General features: G+C 39.7%; 1 protein-coding gene across 1 annotated transcript in view; it reads left to right on the forward strand.

Moving 5' to 3' along the window:
* DNAH5 (dynein axonemal heavy chain 5) overlaps positions 1-15,916 on the forward strand; it is a 266,064-nt gene that overhangs the window by 74,193 nt on the left and 175,955 nt on the right. Inside the window, exon 26 of the mRNA XM_060244379.1 lies at positions 15,231-15,293. Within this exon, the coding sequence (XP_060100362.1) occupies positions 15,231-15,293 (63 nt within the window). The remainder of the gene's footprint in view (positions 1-15,230; positions 15,294-15,916) is intronic.

Consider the following 15,916-nt stretch of genomic DNA (forward strand, 5'->3'; position numbering starts at 1 on the left):
AAAAATTGTTTATACATGAACCAATCAAAGTTCAATATCTTTCTTTTCTCATATTCATATTAAAAAATTGTCCAATGTCTTTTTACATTCCACTCTTTCTCTATATATCCTCTAAATTTCTTCCACTCCTTTTTAAACACATCCAAATCATAGTCTCTTAAAGTTCTTGTTAATTTGTCCATCTCACTCCACGATAAAACTTCCACAATCCAGTCCCATTTCTCTGGTATTTTTTCTTGCTTCCACAACTGCGCATACAATGTCCTAGCAGCTGAGAGCAAATACCAAATTAGAGTTCTATCTTCTTTTGGAAATTTTTCCATTTGTAATCCCAGCAGAAAGGTCTCTGCAACTTTCTTAAAGTCGTATCCCAGAATTTTAGAAATTTCTTGTTGTATCATCTGCCAAAACTTTTTCGCTTTTTCACGAGTCCACCACATATGAAAAAAGAACCTTCATGATTATTACATTTCCAATACCTATCCAACATTTTTTTACTCATCTTCGCCAGTTTTTTCGGAGTCATATACCACCTGTACATCATCTTAAAACAGTTCGCTTTAATACTCTGACATGTTGATATTTTCATCGAGTTCTTTCAAAGATACTCCCATGTATCCATTTGAATTTCTCTATTCACATTAATTGCCCATTTAATCATTTGAGATTTTACTACTTCTTCTTCTATAGACCATTTCAATAGTAATTTATATACTTTCGATATTAATTTTCGTTATCTCCAAGCAGCACCCTTTCCAGTTCCGTTTGCTCACGTCTAATGCCATCAGATTTAACATCATTTTCCATCAAGCTTTTTATTTGTTGCATTTGAAACCAGTTGTACTTATTATTTAATTCTTCTGCAGATTTTAATTCAACTTTATCACCTTGAATCTTTAGCAGTTGATTATATGACATCTCTCTTTCTTCATCAGATTCAGCTGTTATTCCAAAAAAATACACAGAATATAAAAATTTAAACATCGGAGATAAAATCAAAATGAAACTGAGCTTACAGATGCATTCAAACATGGTCAGAATTAAATTTAAGGATGTCAGCCAGAAATTTTGCCACAGCCTCACTAACCACCCCCTCAGTATCACTCAATAAATAATAACAGGGTGGTAGAATAGACAAATATGGAGGAAAAGAAAGCTTGCCAAATAAATCTTTGCGGAGGTTATGGTAAAAAGAACAATCAAGCAAAATATGCTGGATTGAGTCAGGAGTATTCGCTCCACAGGAGCAAAGTCTGTCGGCTAAAGGGACTCGCTGATATCTCCCTTGTAAAACTTTGGAGGGAAACGCATTTAGTCTAGCCAACATAAATGCCCTGCGATGACTTGGAGTGGTTAAGTCTGACAGATAATTGGGCATTTTGCCACAGAAAGCATAGAGACCTAAGGAAGCTGGAGAGCAAATATAAGGGTCAGTTGGCCGTAATTTCATTTCCTCCAATTCCCATAGTCTCAATTTAATACATCTGAAGATATATGACTCATCAGAGGTAGAAAAATCATCTACCTCTAACCCCAATTGATTGAGTTTGGACAGAAGCACTGCTGTCCAGGATGAAATATATGGGTCTCTTTTCATACAATCAAGAAGGCTGTTGGGATCTGTTCTAAAGTGAATTTTGAGCCAGAATTTAAACACTGCAATGCAGGCTTTTGGCTCCACCAAAGACTGACCCACTTCAGAGCAGAGAGCAAAGTAGGACACACATTTTGGCAAACCAAGAATTTGTCTAAAGAATGAGGCTTGAATGCCCTTCACTTTCCTGGTAAAAGCTGAGATCCATATAGGGATACCATAGAGAGTTTGGGCAAGCGTTCTGGCTTTGAACACTTTAATAGCTGCTGGAACTAATTGGTTGCCCCTTGCAAAGAAAAACTGTTTAATTTGAGCAGCTGAACATTTAGCCAAGTTGACGGTGTTGTTACGATGTGAAACCCAGCTTAACTTGTGATTAAAAGTGATCCCCAAGTATTTAAAAATTTTTGTTTGCTCAATTGTTGAGTTGCCAATAAACCATCTCTGTGGGCGCCAGCAATTTGAGAAGACAACTACTTTAGATTTGGCATAGTTGATAGAAAGTGAATTACAATTACAGTAGTCATTAAAGGCATTCAAATACCTTTGCAGGCTCACTCTTGTACAAGAGAGGATGGTAGTGTCATCGGCATAAAGTAATAAGGGGACTGCTCGGCCTGCAAGTTTAGGCGGATGACTGTTAATAGGGTTCAAAAATTGTGCCAGGTCAGTTAAAAATAAATTAAAAAGATGCGGGGCCAGCACACAACCTTGTTTAACCCCCTTTAACACTGGGATTTTACTAGTCAAGTCACCGCTAGAAGAAAATTTCACTTAGCAAAAGGTATTAGAATGAAGTTTCCTCAAGAAAAACAGCAGACGGGGGTCCATTCCCAGGTAATCTAGCTTGATCCATAGTTGGGCTCTATCTATTGAATCAAAAGCACCCTTCAAATCGATGAAGGCAGCGTATAATTTTTTTGACCCGGTATGCATATATTTTTCAGCAAGGTAGGCCAGAGTGCAGCAGTGATCCATAGCAGATTTGCCTTTGGAGAAGCCAATCTGTTCAGGACCTATGATGTTGCCTAGGCGCATCCAGTCAGTTAATCGGAGTTCTAAATGTTTTGCATACAATTTGCCCACTATAGATAATAAACTAATGGGGCGGAAATTTTCTGGTAACTCCAACCCCCCCCCCCCTTTTTGTATATTGGGATAATTATAGAATCAAGCCAAGAGTCAGGGATGGAGCCATGCAGATCGATAAAAGAGAACAATTTTGCAAGGGGCAAGAGCCACCAATCGGCAAACTTTGTGAATACCTCAGCGGGAAGGCCATCAGGGCCAGGTGCTTTACCCACTTTTAAATCCTTCAATAACTCACTGATTTCCTCTAGAGTTACTGGAGGCCAAACCGGCATATCAGTAACTGAGGGGTTTGCTAAGATAGGAGGGGATACACATGGAGCAGCAAAAATGTTAGAGAAGTAATCAACCCATGTTTGCTCAGAAATATTTGGGTCAGTAACAGAATTGTTTTTTAGATTACCTGAAATGATTCTCCAGAAAGCCTTATTATCATTAGATTTTATCGAGTGGTAAAGTTGGTCCCATTTATTCTGAAAGAAAACTTTCTTTTTGGATGTAGTAAGCTCCAGGTAGGCTGTCTTATAAGCAATGTAGGCCTTAATTTTTGTTTGGTCTTTGGAGTGAAAAGCCTCTTTAAAATGAGCTCTCAGTTCTTGTTTCCAAGCTAAACAATCTGTATCGAACCAGCTAGAGAAACTAGACCTAGACAAGATCACAGGTTTAGCTTTAGCACTACAATAATCAATTAATAATGAGAATCCTGAAAGGATTGAATCATCTGAGTCGGAATTTATGATTGAATCCCTTAATCTGCGTAGTGCTTCAGAGCCAAAGAGAGAAGAAAACTCCCTTTCTAGGGCCGAGGACCACTTGATTTTTTTTAGAACATTCTCAGGGGCCTTCACAGATTGGGAAGGTGATACCATATTAACCTCCAGATCCAATCTTAAGGATAGAGTTAGGGGCAGGTGGTTACTTTCTGTGCGCGGATCGATGTAAAAGTTATCGATAGATGACAGAAGGTTGGGTGAACCCAAACAAAAATCTATCACACTGCAACCCCTTGTGGAAAAAAAAATAAAGTCAGTTGCAGCCGGAAATTTGGAGAGACCATTAAATATTATAACATTGTGTGCAATGCAGAATTCAATTAATCTAAGACCCGCCTTATTTGTTAAAGTATCTTTAGAACAATGGGGTAAACATAATTGTAGTGGAAGGGATTCAACCGCTTCAAAGCCAAAATGAGAGATCCATTTCTGATTGTTACTGCCTATCCGAGCATTAAAATAACCAAAAATCATGAGCTGAGCAGTATGGAATTTCCTAGACAAAGACATCACATAATCAGAAAATTTCTCCCAGACAGCATCAAACTCCAGCTCACCATTAGAAAGGGCTAAATAAACATTAATCATGATTAGGGTCACTGCTGGGGAGAACAGCAATAAAGCCTGGGCAATTGGCGGGCAAGGATCCAAGAGGATCACCTTAAATGGTAAGTTGAATTTCACCAAAGCAGCCAGGCCTGCTTTACTGCGACCTTTAGAATGAGATCTATAAGCGGGGAGATTAAAAACTTTAAAATCTGTCAGTCTAAAACTGTCTTCTGCCCATGTTTCCTGAAGGAAGACACAATCAAAGGATTTCAAAAAGTCCAAAAAATCTGAGTCATTCACTTTACTCTTCCACCCAGCAATATTCCAGGAGATGATGTGGATATTCCTTGTGCCTTCCCTAGCTGGTAGTCAATCAATAATGGATATCCTTTCTAGCACCCTGGAGTCATCAGTGAAAATACAACCATTATTTTGGGGTGCCCTTGAGCCAGTTAGAAAGGGTTCCATAGACAGATCAATTAAGTCAGCCGATGGGGGACAAGGGGACAGGGGGTTGCCTGCAGGCTCCAGGTTGATTGAAGGAACTGATTTTCCCGGCTCTAAAGACCTTTGCAGCTGCAGCTTAGTACCTTCAAGTCTTACGAGTATCGCCTGTTGATCTTTTGCTGGAAGACTCCCAAATGACTGCAAAAGGTCATCTTCTAATGAAACATTAAGAGGACTATGCATCACATCCATAGAGGGCTGCACAGATGACTCATTATGCAACTCGGGGTTTGCTTGGGACTGACCAGATCTGGAAACCTTAAAACACATTGCAGCCTTATATTTTGCCGCTGAAGATGATGCGTTCTTCAAGAGATGGGGATTACTTCACGTACTATCCCATGCGGACAGGTTAGGCAGCAGTGCATTAGTTTGAGAGTTAATAAAAGATCGTACGGGGAAAACCCCCTTCGACCATAAGTAATTCTTTCACCTCAAAATTAGTGAAGGAATGTTGGGGGATTGAAAGGTAAGCAGAATCCTCTGCATTTGAGACTGATCATTAAGAGATTCAATGGTAATCAAGTCAATTTTGTGATAGTTCAGATGAAGTTCACAGAGATGGGATTTAGCTAAAAGTTTACTTCTCCAGCATGGGGTCTTCCTGCCATAAGGACAAACAGTGATGCATACCTTATTGGGCTGTAGAACCAATTGTTGCACGTTCCTTTTATGGCCCACGCTGACCTTAGACTCCGTAAAGGAGCTCCGGGGATCAACATCCTGAGTTGCAGACGGACATCGCTTTAAAGGGGCTAGAGCTCCAATAGAGGTATCATCTAGCTGGGCTAAGTAGACTTTATCCATTGACACTGATAGTCTCTTTAGTTCCAAAGAAAGGTCAAGAATTTGGACTTCTTAAACCCTTTAACTTTTTAAAGATACAATCCACTGTGCTTGCAATCAGGGTAATTGGGGCAAGCTCGTCAGAAGACATGGATCTTTCTTCATTATCATGCTGTCTCTGCTGCACCTTTAAAGCCCCCACCCCGAGTTGGAGTTGAGAGTCTACGCCATCTTCGTGGTCAGACTCATTAGTCAATTCATTAGTCAGTTCCTCCTTTTCAGCAGGCTCTACCTCGTCTTCTAGAGGGGAGAAGCGATTCGATGTTTCAATAGCAAATGACAGCAGAGCAGATTTGGACTTATTGTTTAAGGTAAAAAAGTCCTCTATCCTGAACTGTTTGCAAAGTGGCAAAGAAGCAGATTCCTCCTCCACTTCTCTTGGCCGCTTGCCCGATGCCATTAAGAGGATTCTGTTGGATGGCAATTAGCCCCGTCCTGATAAAAATGAATGAATGAATAAATAAATAAAACAAATACCAAAAAACTAATGTCTTAAAACTTACAGATAAAAGCCACAACATCTACTAAGAATATCATAAAATATCTTTAAAAGCCAAATTTGTCAGAGCCAACTCTGTAGCCGACTGCACTCCGCCTTGTTGCTTTGCAGGAGTTGACTTAATTTCAACCTTCAGTTCAAATTAAAAGACTCTAAAAAACCAAAAAAAACCAAAACCCTGTCTTTGAGGGACAAGCTAAGACTATGTAAAACTTTATAAAACTTTATAAAACATCAGCTGTGGTTCGTTAGCTGCAGCAGCTTCTGAGTCAGAAAACAAAAGCAGAGGCTTATTAACTAATTAAACAGCCAGAGCTTGGGAAAGACAAAACAGAGGCACCAAATGTTAAAAGTGAGGTGATAGGATAAGATTATTTAAAAACAATTCCTTCTATCAAGGCAAGATGAAAGTTAAAAGATTAAAACAACTTGGCGTTAGTAGGAGCGAAGAGACAAGCGTCTGCCTTCCTCCGAGTCTGCCCAGCTGTTATTTTTATTACTTCTGCTGGCACTATCCAAAGCGGCTTTCTCTCATCACCATATTTCTTATATTTTATCCACGTATTTAGTAAGCTATTTCTCATATAGTGGTGAGAAAAAAGACCATCCATCTTGTTTTTCCCATAATACATATAAGCATGCCAGCCGAATTTATTCCCATGAGCTTCTAGCCATAACAGTTTTTTATTTAACAGCATTATCCAATCTTTTATCCATGTCAAGCAAACTGCATCATGATACAATCTTAAGTCTGGAAGCTGGAAACCTCCCCTCTCCTTAGCGTCTGTCAAAATTTTCATCTTAATCCTTGGTTTCTTCCCGGCCCATACAAAATCGGAAATCTTCCTTTGCCATTTATTAAATTGTTTGCTATCTTTCACAATCGGAATAGTTTGGAACAAATACATTATTCTTGGCAACATATTCATCTTAATTGCAGCAATCCTGCCCAACAAGGACAAATTAAGCCTGTTCCATTTCATCATGTCTTTGTCCATCTTGCACCATAACTTTGCATAGTTATTTTTGAACAGATCAATATTCTTCATAGTTATTTCTAGACCCAAGTATTTAACTTTAGAAGTAACTTCACATCACGTCAAAGTCTGCAATTCTTTCTGTCTGCTTGATTGCATATTTTTACATAAAAATTTCGACTTCTCTTTATTTATGTATAGTCCTGCCAATTCTCCATATTCTTTTATCTTAGCTATCAACAAAGGTATCACTTGAATCGGATTTTCAGTTATAAACACAATATCATCTGCAAATGCTTTATATTTATAAGAAAATCCTCTAATTTTTAATCCTTCTGTTTCTTTGTGTCATCTTGTACTTGTCTTAACAAAATTTCAGGAGTCATTATAAACAACAATGGTGAAAGCGGACATCCTTGTCTTGTACCTTTGCTCACCTTCATTTCTTTTGTAAGATCTGCATTTATACACAATTTTGCATATTGATCCGTGTATATTGCTTTCGTCATTCTTATAAAATGTTCTCCCAAACTTATTTTTTCCATTACTGCAAACATGAAGTCCCAGTTCAAATTATCAAAGGCTTTTTCTGCATCCACAAAAAATAAAGCCGCTTCTTTTTCTGGATGTTTCTCATAATATTCTACAATATTTACAACAGCTCTTACATTGTCTTTTATTTGCCTTTTAGGGAGAAATCCAGCTTGATCTTCCTTTATAAAGTTGATCAAATATTGCTTAAGTCGTTCTGCCAGAATTCTTGTGTAAATCTTATAATCATTGTTTAATAGTGAGATTGGTCTATAGTTCTTTACATTTGTGACATCTCTATCTTCTTTGGGGATCAACGAAATTACAGCTTCTTTCCAGGTATTTGGAATTTTCCCTTTTTCTCTTATCGTATTCAACAATTTTTGCAATTTTGGTACTATCTCATCTTTAAGAATTTTATAAAATTTAGTTGTATATCCATCTGGCCCGGGAACCTTGCCTACTTTCATTGCCTTTATTGCTGCTTCTATTTCAATTTTTTCTATTGTGTCATTTAAAGTCTTTTTCATATACTCAGTCAGAGGTGCTATTTTGATATTTTGTAAATACTCTTCCATTTTTTCTTTTCTAATTTTCGCACCTTTAAATAAATTTGCATAATACTTAAAAATTCTCTTTTAATTCCTTCTTGATCAACTATCTCTTTTCCATAAGCCATAATTTTGTTAATAGTTTTATTTTCTTTCTTTTTCTTCAATTGCCAGGCTAAGTATTTCCCGGGTTTATTCGCACCTTCAAGCGATTTTTGTTGCAAACTTTTTAAATTCCATTCTAATTCTTTATTCAACAAATGTCTTACTTGGGATTGTAGTATTGTAATTTCCTTTATTAATTTCTTTTTCCTGGTCTTTTTTTTAATTCCCCTTCTTTTTTCTTGATTTCATTTTGTAAACCTAGCAGCTGCTCTTCTTTTGCCCTCTTATCTTTATTGTTCAATGTAATTAGTAGTCCTCTCATAACTGCTTTATAAGTATCCCAAACTTTCTGAAATTCTATATCATCAGTCTCATTTATTTGAAAGAACGCTGCAGTTTTCTTTTCTAGAAATGTCACGATATCTTTATCTTGTAGCAAGTCCTCATTGATTCTCCATCTTCTTGTTTTCTTTTGCAATTTTGTAATCCAACATATTGGGTTATGATCTGCACAAACCTTTGGTAGAATCTCCACTTTTTAAGTTATGAGGCCCAAACTTTTGGAGCCCCATAACATATCTATTCTGGAAAAAGAATTATGTCTTGCTGAAAAGAAGTTATAGTCTCTTACTTCAGGATTAAATTTTCTCCAAATGTCTTCCAAATTTTCTTGTTTAACCAACTCAAAAAAAGAATTTGGCAATTTTCCTTCTTTATCTTCCTTCTTTTGGCTTGATCTATCTATATTGTTTTGTATTGTTCCATTGAAATCACCCATCATCAAAATCTGGTCATATGACATTTCGTCCAACTGTCGATTAATATCTTTAAAAAACTTGTCTTTTGCTCCATTGGGCGCATATAATCCTAATAACAACGGGGGGGTTTTGCCTCCATCATCACTTCAACTGCAATATATCTTCCTTCTATATCTTTAAATATCAATTTTGGTTCTAATTGTTCTTTGATATAAAAAACCACCCCTCTCTTCTTTTGTTCCGCCAATGAAAAAAATTCCAATTCCAAATGTTTATTCCACAAAAATTTGTAATCCTTTTGTTGTATATGAACTTCCTGTAGACAAATTATATTACATTTTTGTTTTTTAATCCAATGAAATGTTGCTTTTTGTTTTTGTGGTGAATTTAGTCCGTTTATATTCCAAGATAGTAACGTACTCCATTATGGTGCAGAGTCTTTATTCTCTTCAAAAAAGTTATATATCTCTTATTCATTCCTTATTGTAACCCTTCTTCCTCGTTGTTCAAAGTCCAGACCCTCGGGTAGTATCCATCTGTATCTTGTGCCCTCTGCACGCAGCTTCTCTGTTAATCTTTTATATTTCTTCCTGTCAGTAATCACTTGTCTTGGTAACTCTTTCATTACTTTGACTCTACTCCCTTCTATTATCCAGGCTTTTTGAAAACTTTTGTTTAGAATTTTTCCTGCCATGTCCTTAGACTTTACTCTTATAACAATGTCTCTTGGTAGGCCTTTGTCTTTTGCATATGCTGAGTTAACTCTGTAGACACTATCCAACATATTTCTAGATTTTTCAGGGTCTTCCTCTAAATAGTCAGCAATGATTTTCACCATATAGTCCATTAAATCCATCTCCTCCCCTTCAGGTAGTTCTCTCAGATGCACTTGAGTTTCCATTAATCTGCAGTTATGGATTGTCATCTTTTCTTGAAGTTTTAGCAAGGTGGAAGCATGTATATCCACTTTCTCTTCAACTCCCTTAACTCTGTTTTTAACCATACCCAGTTCATCTTTAAAATCTTCAACTTCCTTCTTAAGATCTCCAATATCTTTTTTAAGTTCCTTTTTAAGAGCTGTTAACATTTTCTCCACACCCTTCATAATCCTGGCTTCCATGGTATCAAATTGGCTTTGCATTTTGTCCAAAGAGTGAGATCTTGCACGGGTTAATCTTCCTTCTGACATAAAAAACCCCCCCAAACCTCAAAAGGTCTCCAAATCTAAATTCAGCACCAAGTCCAATAGCTTAGAACATGCTGTTTAAAATAATACTAATTTCGTTTTTCTCCTACCTTCCTGGGCTGAAATATTAATTTTTAACAAATTTGGCAATTTTCCCTCTTTCAAAATGGCGATCGTAGTTTCTCTATGGTTAAAAAAATTCCTAGTGAGGATCTTCTTCTTGGTCTTGGTCTTCTCTCCTTCCTGGTTCACATTCTCCAATTATCGCGATCTTTGTAATCCTTATTAGATTGGCTAACAGCTTTCACTTCCTGGGTCACAATGTTCTGCTCTCATTCACCAGATATCGCAGTCTTTGAGTGCTTGTTATGTTGATTGCAAGTGCAGAGCGAAAACATAGGATCCTACGTCACTGACCACAGGTATTCATAAGAATTTCCTTCTTTCCCAAATTCTATTGAAGCTTTTAAATTAACAGAATTCCAATTAAGCAGACTCTTATCTCCCTCTTATTCCGTCCCTGCTCAGGCTGTTTTCAGTTCCCACTGTTATTTAGATTAGCTTAGAAATGTCCCGGAGCGGAGATAAAAATCAAAGTACCTTAGCGGCTATGTTCTTTCACCTTCGGTCTTCTTGTACTTTTAGATGTAAATCAGTCCCAACAGAGAATGAGATCCAAGCAGGCTTAAGCCAATTTTATGGCTCTTAATCCCTTGTAGATGTTGAAAGACACTCCCCCTCCTTGCCGGCTCTACAAAGCTTCCAAAAGACAACCTTCGTTGTCAATTTTCAGCTGAGATCCACGGCTCCAAGTATTCTGGTGTCATCTTTGTGAAATCTCTAACTGAGAGATGTGGGCAGAGAACCCCCCAAGGGGTTCTTTACTACCCTGAACAAAGGATTAAGTTTCCCCTTAGTCAGAGGGCTGCAGCTCTGTTGGAGACTCAGACCAGAAGTGGGGAGGCTGCATGGTTAAAACGTGCCTGGGAACTGGTCGGCGGGGGGGGGGGGGGGGAGAGGAAAACAAAGTGGTGTGAGAACTGGAGTTCTTGATCCAGAATAGACCCCTGCCAAAAAATACCCCTCCCAAACCAGGGATTTTTATTGTTTGTGTATTTCAGGACACTATTGCTTTAATTTTTTCTTGGGTAGACATTCCAGTCTGGGGACATTTTTTTCTGTAGCCACCATTTTCCAAGGTAGCAGATATGATTATTTTGATATTTAAAATTCATGTAGAATGATCAGCTTGGTGTCAAAATATATGTTTCTGAGGTTGATAAAGCCTCTATTATATTAGATATATTAGATATTGGTTTTAGAGGTGACCATGTTTTCTGTTGCTGCCATTTTTCACGTTCTTGTAGGATGCTCACATTGGTGTCAAACTGAATATTTTTGGGGTTGATAAAACTAAATATACTATTACTCTCATAAAAACAAAATAAAGTGTTATTTGTAAGCTTTGTAATATTTGGGGGGATGATAAATCCAAGGAGATGGTTATTTTTTAGTGTCAGTAATGTTTGTAATGTTGGGACAAACAGGAGAATTGTTAAGGTGACAACACCTAAAAGCACAGAGAATTATTCTGTGTTTATCAGTGTGATGTTTATAATGCCTAGTAATTTGCTATTGTTGAAGACCTAGTAATTTGCTATAATCTGAGAGACGTTGCTTGCATCCATTATTGCCTGCCTCTTCCCAGCCATGGTCCACAGGGCTCAGCACTGAATGGTTAGGAGGGAGGGAGGAGTGTCAGTGACTCTCTGGTGCCTAGAAAGGCCCACTGAATATGTTTTCTGATGGAGTTTGAAGTAGGTAGGAACATATCCTGACTGTTAGAGCGATTCCTCAGTGGAACAGGCTTCCTGACTGTTAGAGCGATTCCTCAGTGGAACAGGCTTCCTCGGGAGGTGGTGGGCTCTCCTTCCTTGGAGGTTTTTAAAAAGAGGCTAGATGGCCATCTGACAGCAATGAAGAGCCTGCGAATTTAGGGGGAGGTGTTTGTGAGTTTCCTACATTGTGCAGGGGGTTGGACTAGATGACCCTGGAGGTTCCTTCCAACTCTATGATTCTATATCCAGGGTTTGTATGGCCATTTGTGTGTATGAAATAAAACTCAGCTCTTCAAATGTGTTCTCATTAGCATTTCTGGACCACAATCTGATGAGAGACTTTCCCGCATTTGAAATGGTCTTCTGTGATAGACTTCAAAATGCAGGCGTAGTTAACCAAGCTGAATCTAGCTGAAGGTGGTAGTAAATCTGTCAGAGGTCCATGTGGAAGTCTCTTGAAGTCTGGCAAGGCTAAGGCAGCCTTCAGCTAGATTCAGGTTGGCAGCCATGTTGGTCTGAAGCAATGGGACAAAGGTTGAGTCCAGCTGGACATCTTTAAGACCAACCAAGTTCAGTTCTGGGTATAATCTTCCATGTGCAGGCACACCCATAATTAAACGTTGTTCATATTAAAGCCATCTCTATCTGTAACAAGTCTCACCAAATTGTCCAAGAAATGTAAGATGCTCTGCTCTCGTTGCTGCTGATTGGATTCCAACCTTGTTTAAAACCTCATCACTAGTTGGAATGAGGCCCTCCATAGTAATGCTGCAGACTTCAGGCCAAGCTTCAGGAAGGCTCAGCAGGGGTCTCAGGGACAAATCATTCCCAAGGCAGCCCCAGAGGGCCAAGGGGTAACCTGAGCTCAGTGGGAGGGCAGAGAGGTGGATGGTGTTACTCTTCACTAGTCACAGGAGAGGCCAAGTTGGATCTCCAGTGGACCTAACAACCTACCATAGATTTGTAGGGTAGCTAGGTCCCCCCTTGCCTTCAGCAGGTGGGGAGGGGTAGGATTGCCAGCTCCAAGTTGGGAAACTCCTAGAGATTTGGAGGGGAGGAGCCTAGAGAGGACAAGGAGTTCAGTGGGGCACCATGCTATAGAGTCTGCGCTTCCAAGATTCCATTTTCTCCAGGGGAGGTGATCTCTTTAGTCTGGAAATGAGCTGTAATTCTAGGGGATCCTCAGCTCCCACCTGGAGGTTGGCATCCCTGTGATCTGAGGCCAAGGGCAAAGGTTACTCTGAGATTTCTTTGATGAGCTTGGATTGTGTCATGTGGGCAGCTACAGTGCAGGCTGGAAGATGTCTCTGGCGTGGGACTTTCCTCCCTCAGAAACTGTCAACAGTGGTGGTGAGAGTGCTTCCTTTTCAGCATTTGTGAAGAACAGTGGCCAGCTTGAATGGAATGGAATGGTTTGATTTTTAAAATGTTATAATATGCATTTCCATCATCATGGAACATTCGAACCCCACCCCCCTAAAATAAAATGACTTTAAAAGAGGGCAGGAAAACAATCCCTCCGAGGCCAAGGTCAGAGGTGCCCTGCATGCTTCCTAGGCAGGTACTATAAACCTGAAGATTCTGTCTCCCTCTTAAACCTCTCTAGCAGTGATAACAGGTTTGACTACAGGGCTCCAAGGTAAGGATTGAGTCATATTCACTATTACTTGCTATCTGTAATGTCTTGCCATTATAGTGGTAATATGTGAATTTGTCTGCTTTGCAGAGCATTATAGTGGTCATGACGCTGGGTAGGATTGCCAGGTCTATGTTGGAAAATACCTGGAGATTTTGGGGGTGGATCTGGGAGAGGGTGGGATTTGGGGAGGGGCAGAGCCTCAGTATGGTACAATGCCATAGAGCCACTCTCCAAAGCAGCGATTTTCTCCAGGGGAGCTGATCTCTGCCAGCTGGAGATCAATTGTAAAAGCAGGAGATCCCTAGGCCCCACCTGCAGGCTGGCAACCCTGGGTGATATGGAAGTTCTCCTCCCCCCTCCCCCCCACGTTAGCCCTGTAATAGCCTTGTAACTTGATATAGAAAGCTGCAGCTGACTGTCAAGCATGCGGTTTCAATGACGAGTCAGGTTTGATACAAAACTACGTTTATTGATAGACCGATAATTTCAGCATAACAGATTCTTGAGAGTGATGCTAAAGATACATTGATACAATACTTTTAAGGCATACTTCAAAAGGATTCCAAAGGGTGGGGGCAAGGAATGCGCTCTCACACATAAACTATCATAAATGTCTACATTCTCATAACGTTATCAGGACTCCGTCCTTGCTTTCCCCAGATGTGCCACACTCCCTAACAGGAATGTATGGAAATGTGCTGATTACTCTTTCTCAAGTTAGTTTCGTTTCTCTCTACTTTTACTTTGCAAGCAATAAAGTAAGAAGGGGGAGGGGGAAAGAATAACAAAGTTAATAGACCTTGGTCCTCCATGATATTTCACAGGCCAGCTTTATGGAGGACCCTAAAACAATCAATTACCAATGGAATTCTACCATGCGACACTGACAAAAGTGCATATTTGAATCAGCCCTCAGTGAGGGGTATGTGCCCAGTCCTTGGACTATGCTCTCAAGTGTCATGTCTTGCTTGGCACAGCCCCCCTCCAACTTCGCCCATGCTGGTTCAGCACAACTGCATGCTCCCCTCTGTCTGCCTGGCCTTTTTCGGTGTGTGCAGATGGCAGTCGGTGGGAGAGAAAAGCACTCTTGTCATCCGCTGCTCTGTCAAAGCTGGAAATCCTCTGAGCCATTCTCAGTACAGGCCAAGAAGAATGCAGCTGTTATTTATAGCAGGGCTAATTTATAGGATACGGAAGTAGATGATGCTGCCAGGAAACTGATGGCAGATTAACAAAGTTTTGTTCAAAGTGTGAGTTTTTGTGTGCCAAGCACACTTCTTCAGAGAGAATGAAATGCAAGCAGATGGCGCTTTCACACGGTGACTGTTTGCAAGTGGATTTTGCTATTCATACACAGTGAACATCCAGTTGCAAAGCGTGTTATTTAGTGTGTGTGAACACACCCAGAATCTTACATATCTTACATATAGAGGGTGGGTAGTAAATTAGCATACAGAATAATGAAGATGTTTTTAACAGATGAAAAGAATAATAAGCTTAGTTATGTGGATATCACCTGTTAGGGTTCAGCTGGGGGGGATAACATTGCAAGAATATAAGACTGTTCCATTTCATTCTGGCTGAGGAAGTGTGCTTGGCACACTTTAAATTGGCCTTAAAGGAGAGCTTGTCTCCATCTTTGTTCTGTTGCTTCAGACCAACACAGCTACCCACCTGAATTGATCTTGATGGTAGAATGGCAGTTCTTAAAACCAAGAATTGTATCTTTTCTGAAAGACTTTAGGGAATTTAGCTTCTGTTGTTATCACCTTCCTCTTGCTCTTCCAGAATGGCCCCATGGTGGCTGGTCTTGAACCCCAGGAGGCGAGTGACAGGCTTGTCATGTTCCAGGTATTCTTCCAGTCTTTCTGCTTAGTTAGGGGGAAGGTTCTGGAAACCGCACATGATTGACTTCATGGAGTGTTGCAGTGTGACTCCTAGTGGAATTTTGTCCTGCCCTGCCCTGCCCCTTCTCTGCTGTTTCACAGCCTTAGTAATGTTGGTGGCTTGAACCTCACATAGCTGGTCTCAAAGCAGAGATGGAAGGAAAGAAGGGAAAGAGCAATAAAAAGGGAAGCTGGGCCTCAAGTCTGGCTGCGGCTTTGCACCTATAATGCTAGCGGGCTTGTATCCGAGGGTGCATTTACATGTGCACCTAACCTGTAGTTTTTATGCACGCATTTATAGCACACATTTCATATTCACACACACTTGCAGGTATATTAATGGTGATGATGCAGTTGGTTGTGCTGGAAAGGAGACAGCAGAGTCAAAAGCTGCATATAAAGACAAATGGGATTTAGCCTGGCGTTTAGGAATCCATCCTGAAGCAACAGTCATCTTCCTTGCTATACTTTTTTCCCAGTATGTGTTGCATGACTGACAGTTGTCAAGATGGTGATAGTCCTGTTACCACCTGGACTAACTCAGTTTTTAGACTAGTTTTAATACTTGCACATGAGAGTGGGAATTCA

The sequence above is a fragment of the Heteronotia binoei genome, chromosome 7 (assembly GCF_032191835.1).
Source record: "Heteronotia binoei isolate CCM8104 ecotype False Entrance Well chromosome 7, APGP_CSIRO_Hbin_v1, whole genome shotgun sequence".
NCBI classification, from domain to species: Eukaryota; Metazoa; Chordata; class Lepidosauria; order Squamata; family Gekkonidae; genus Heteronotia; species Heteronotia binoei.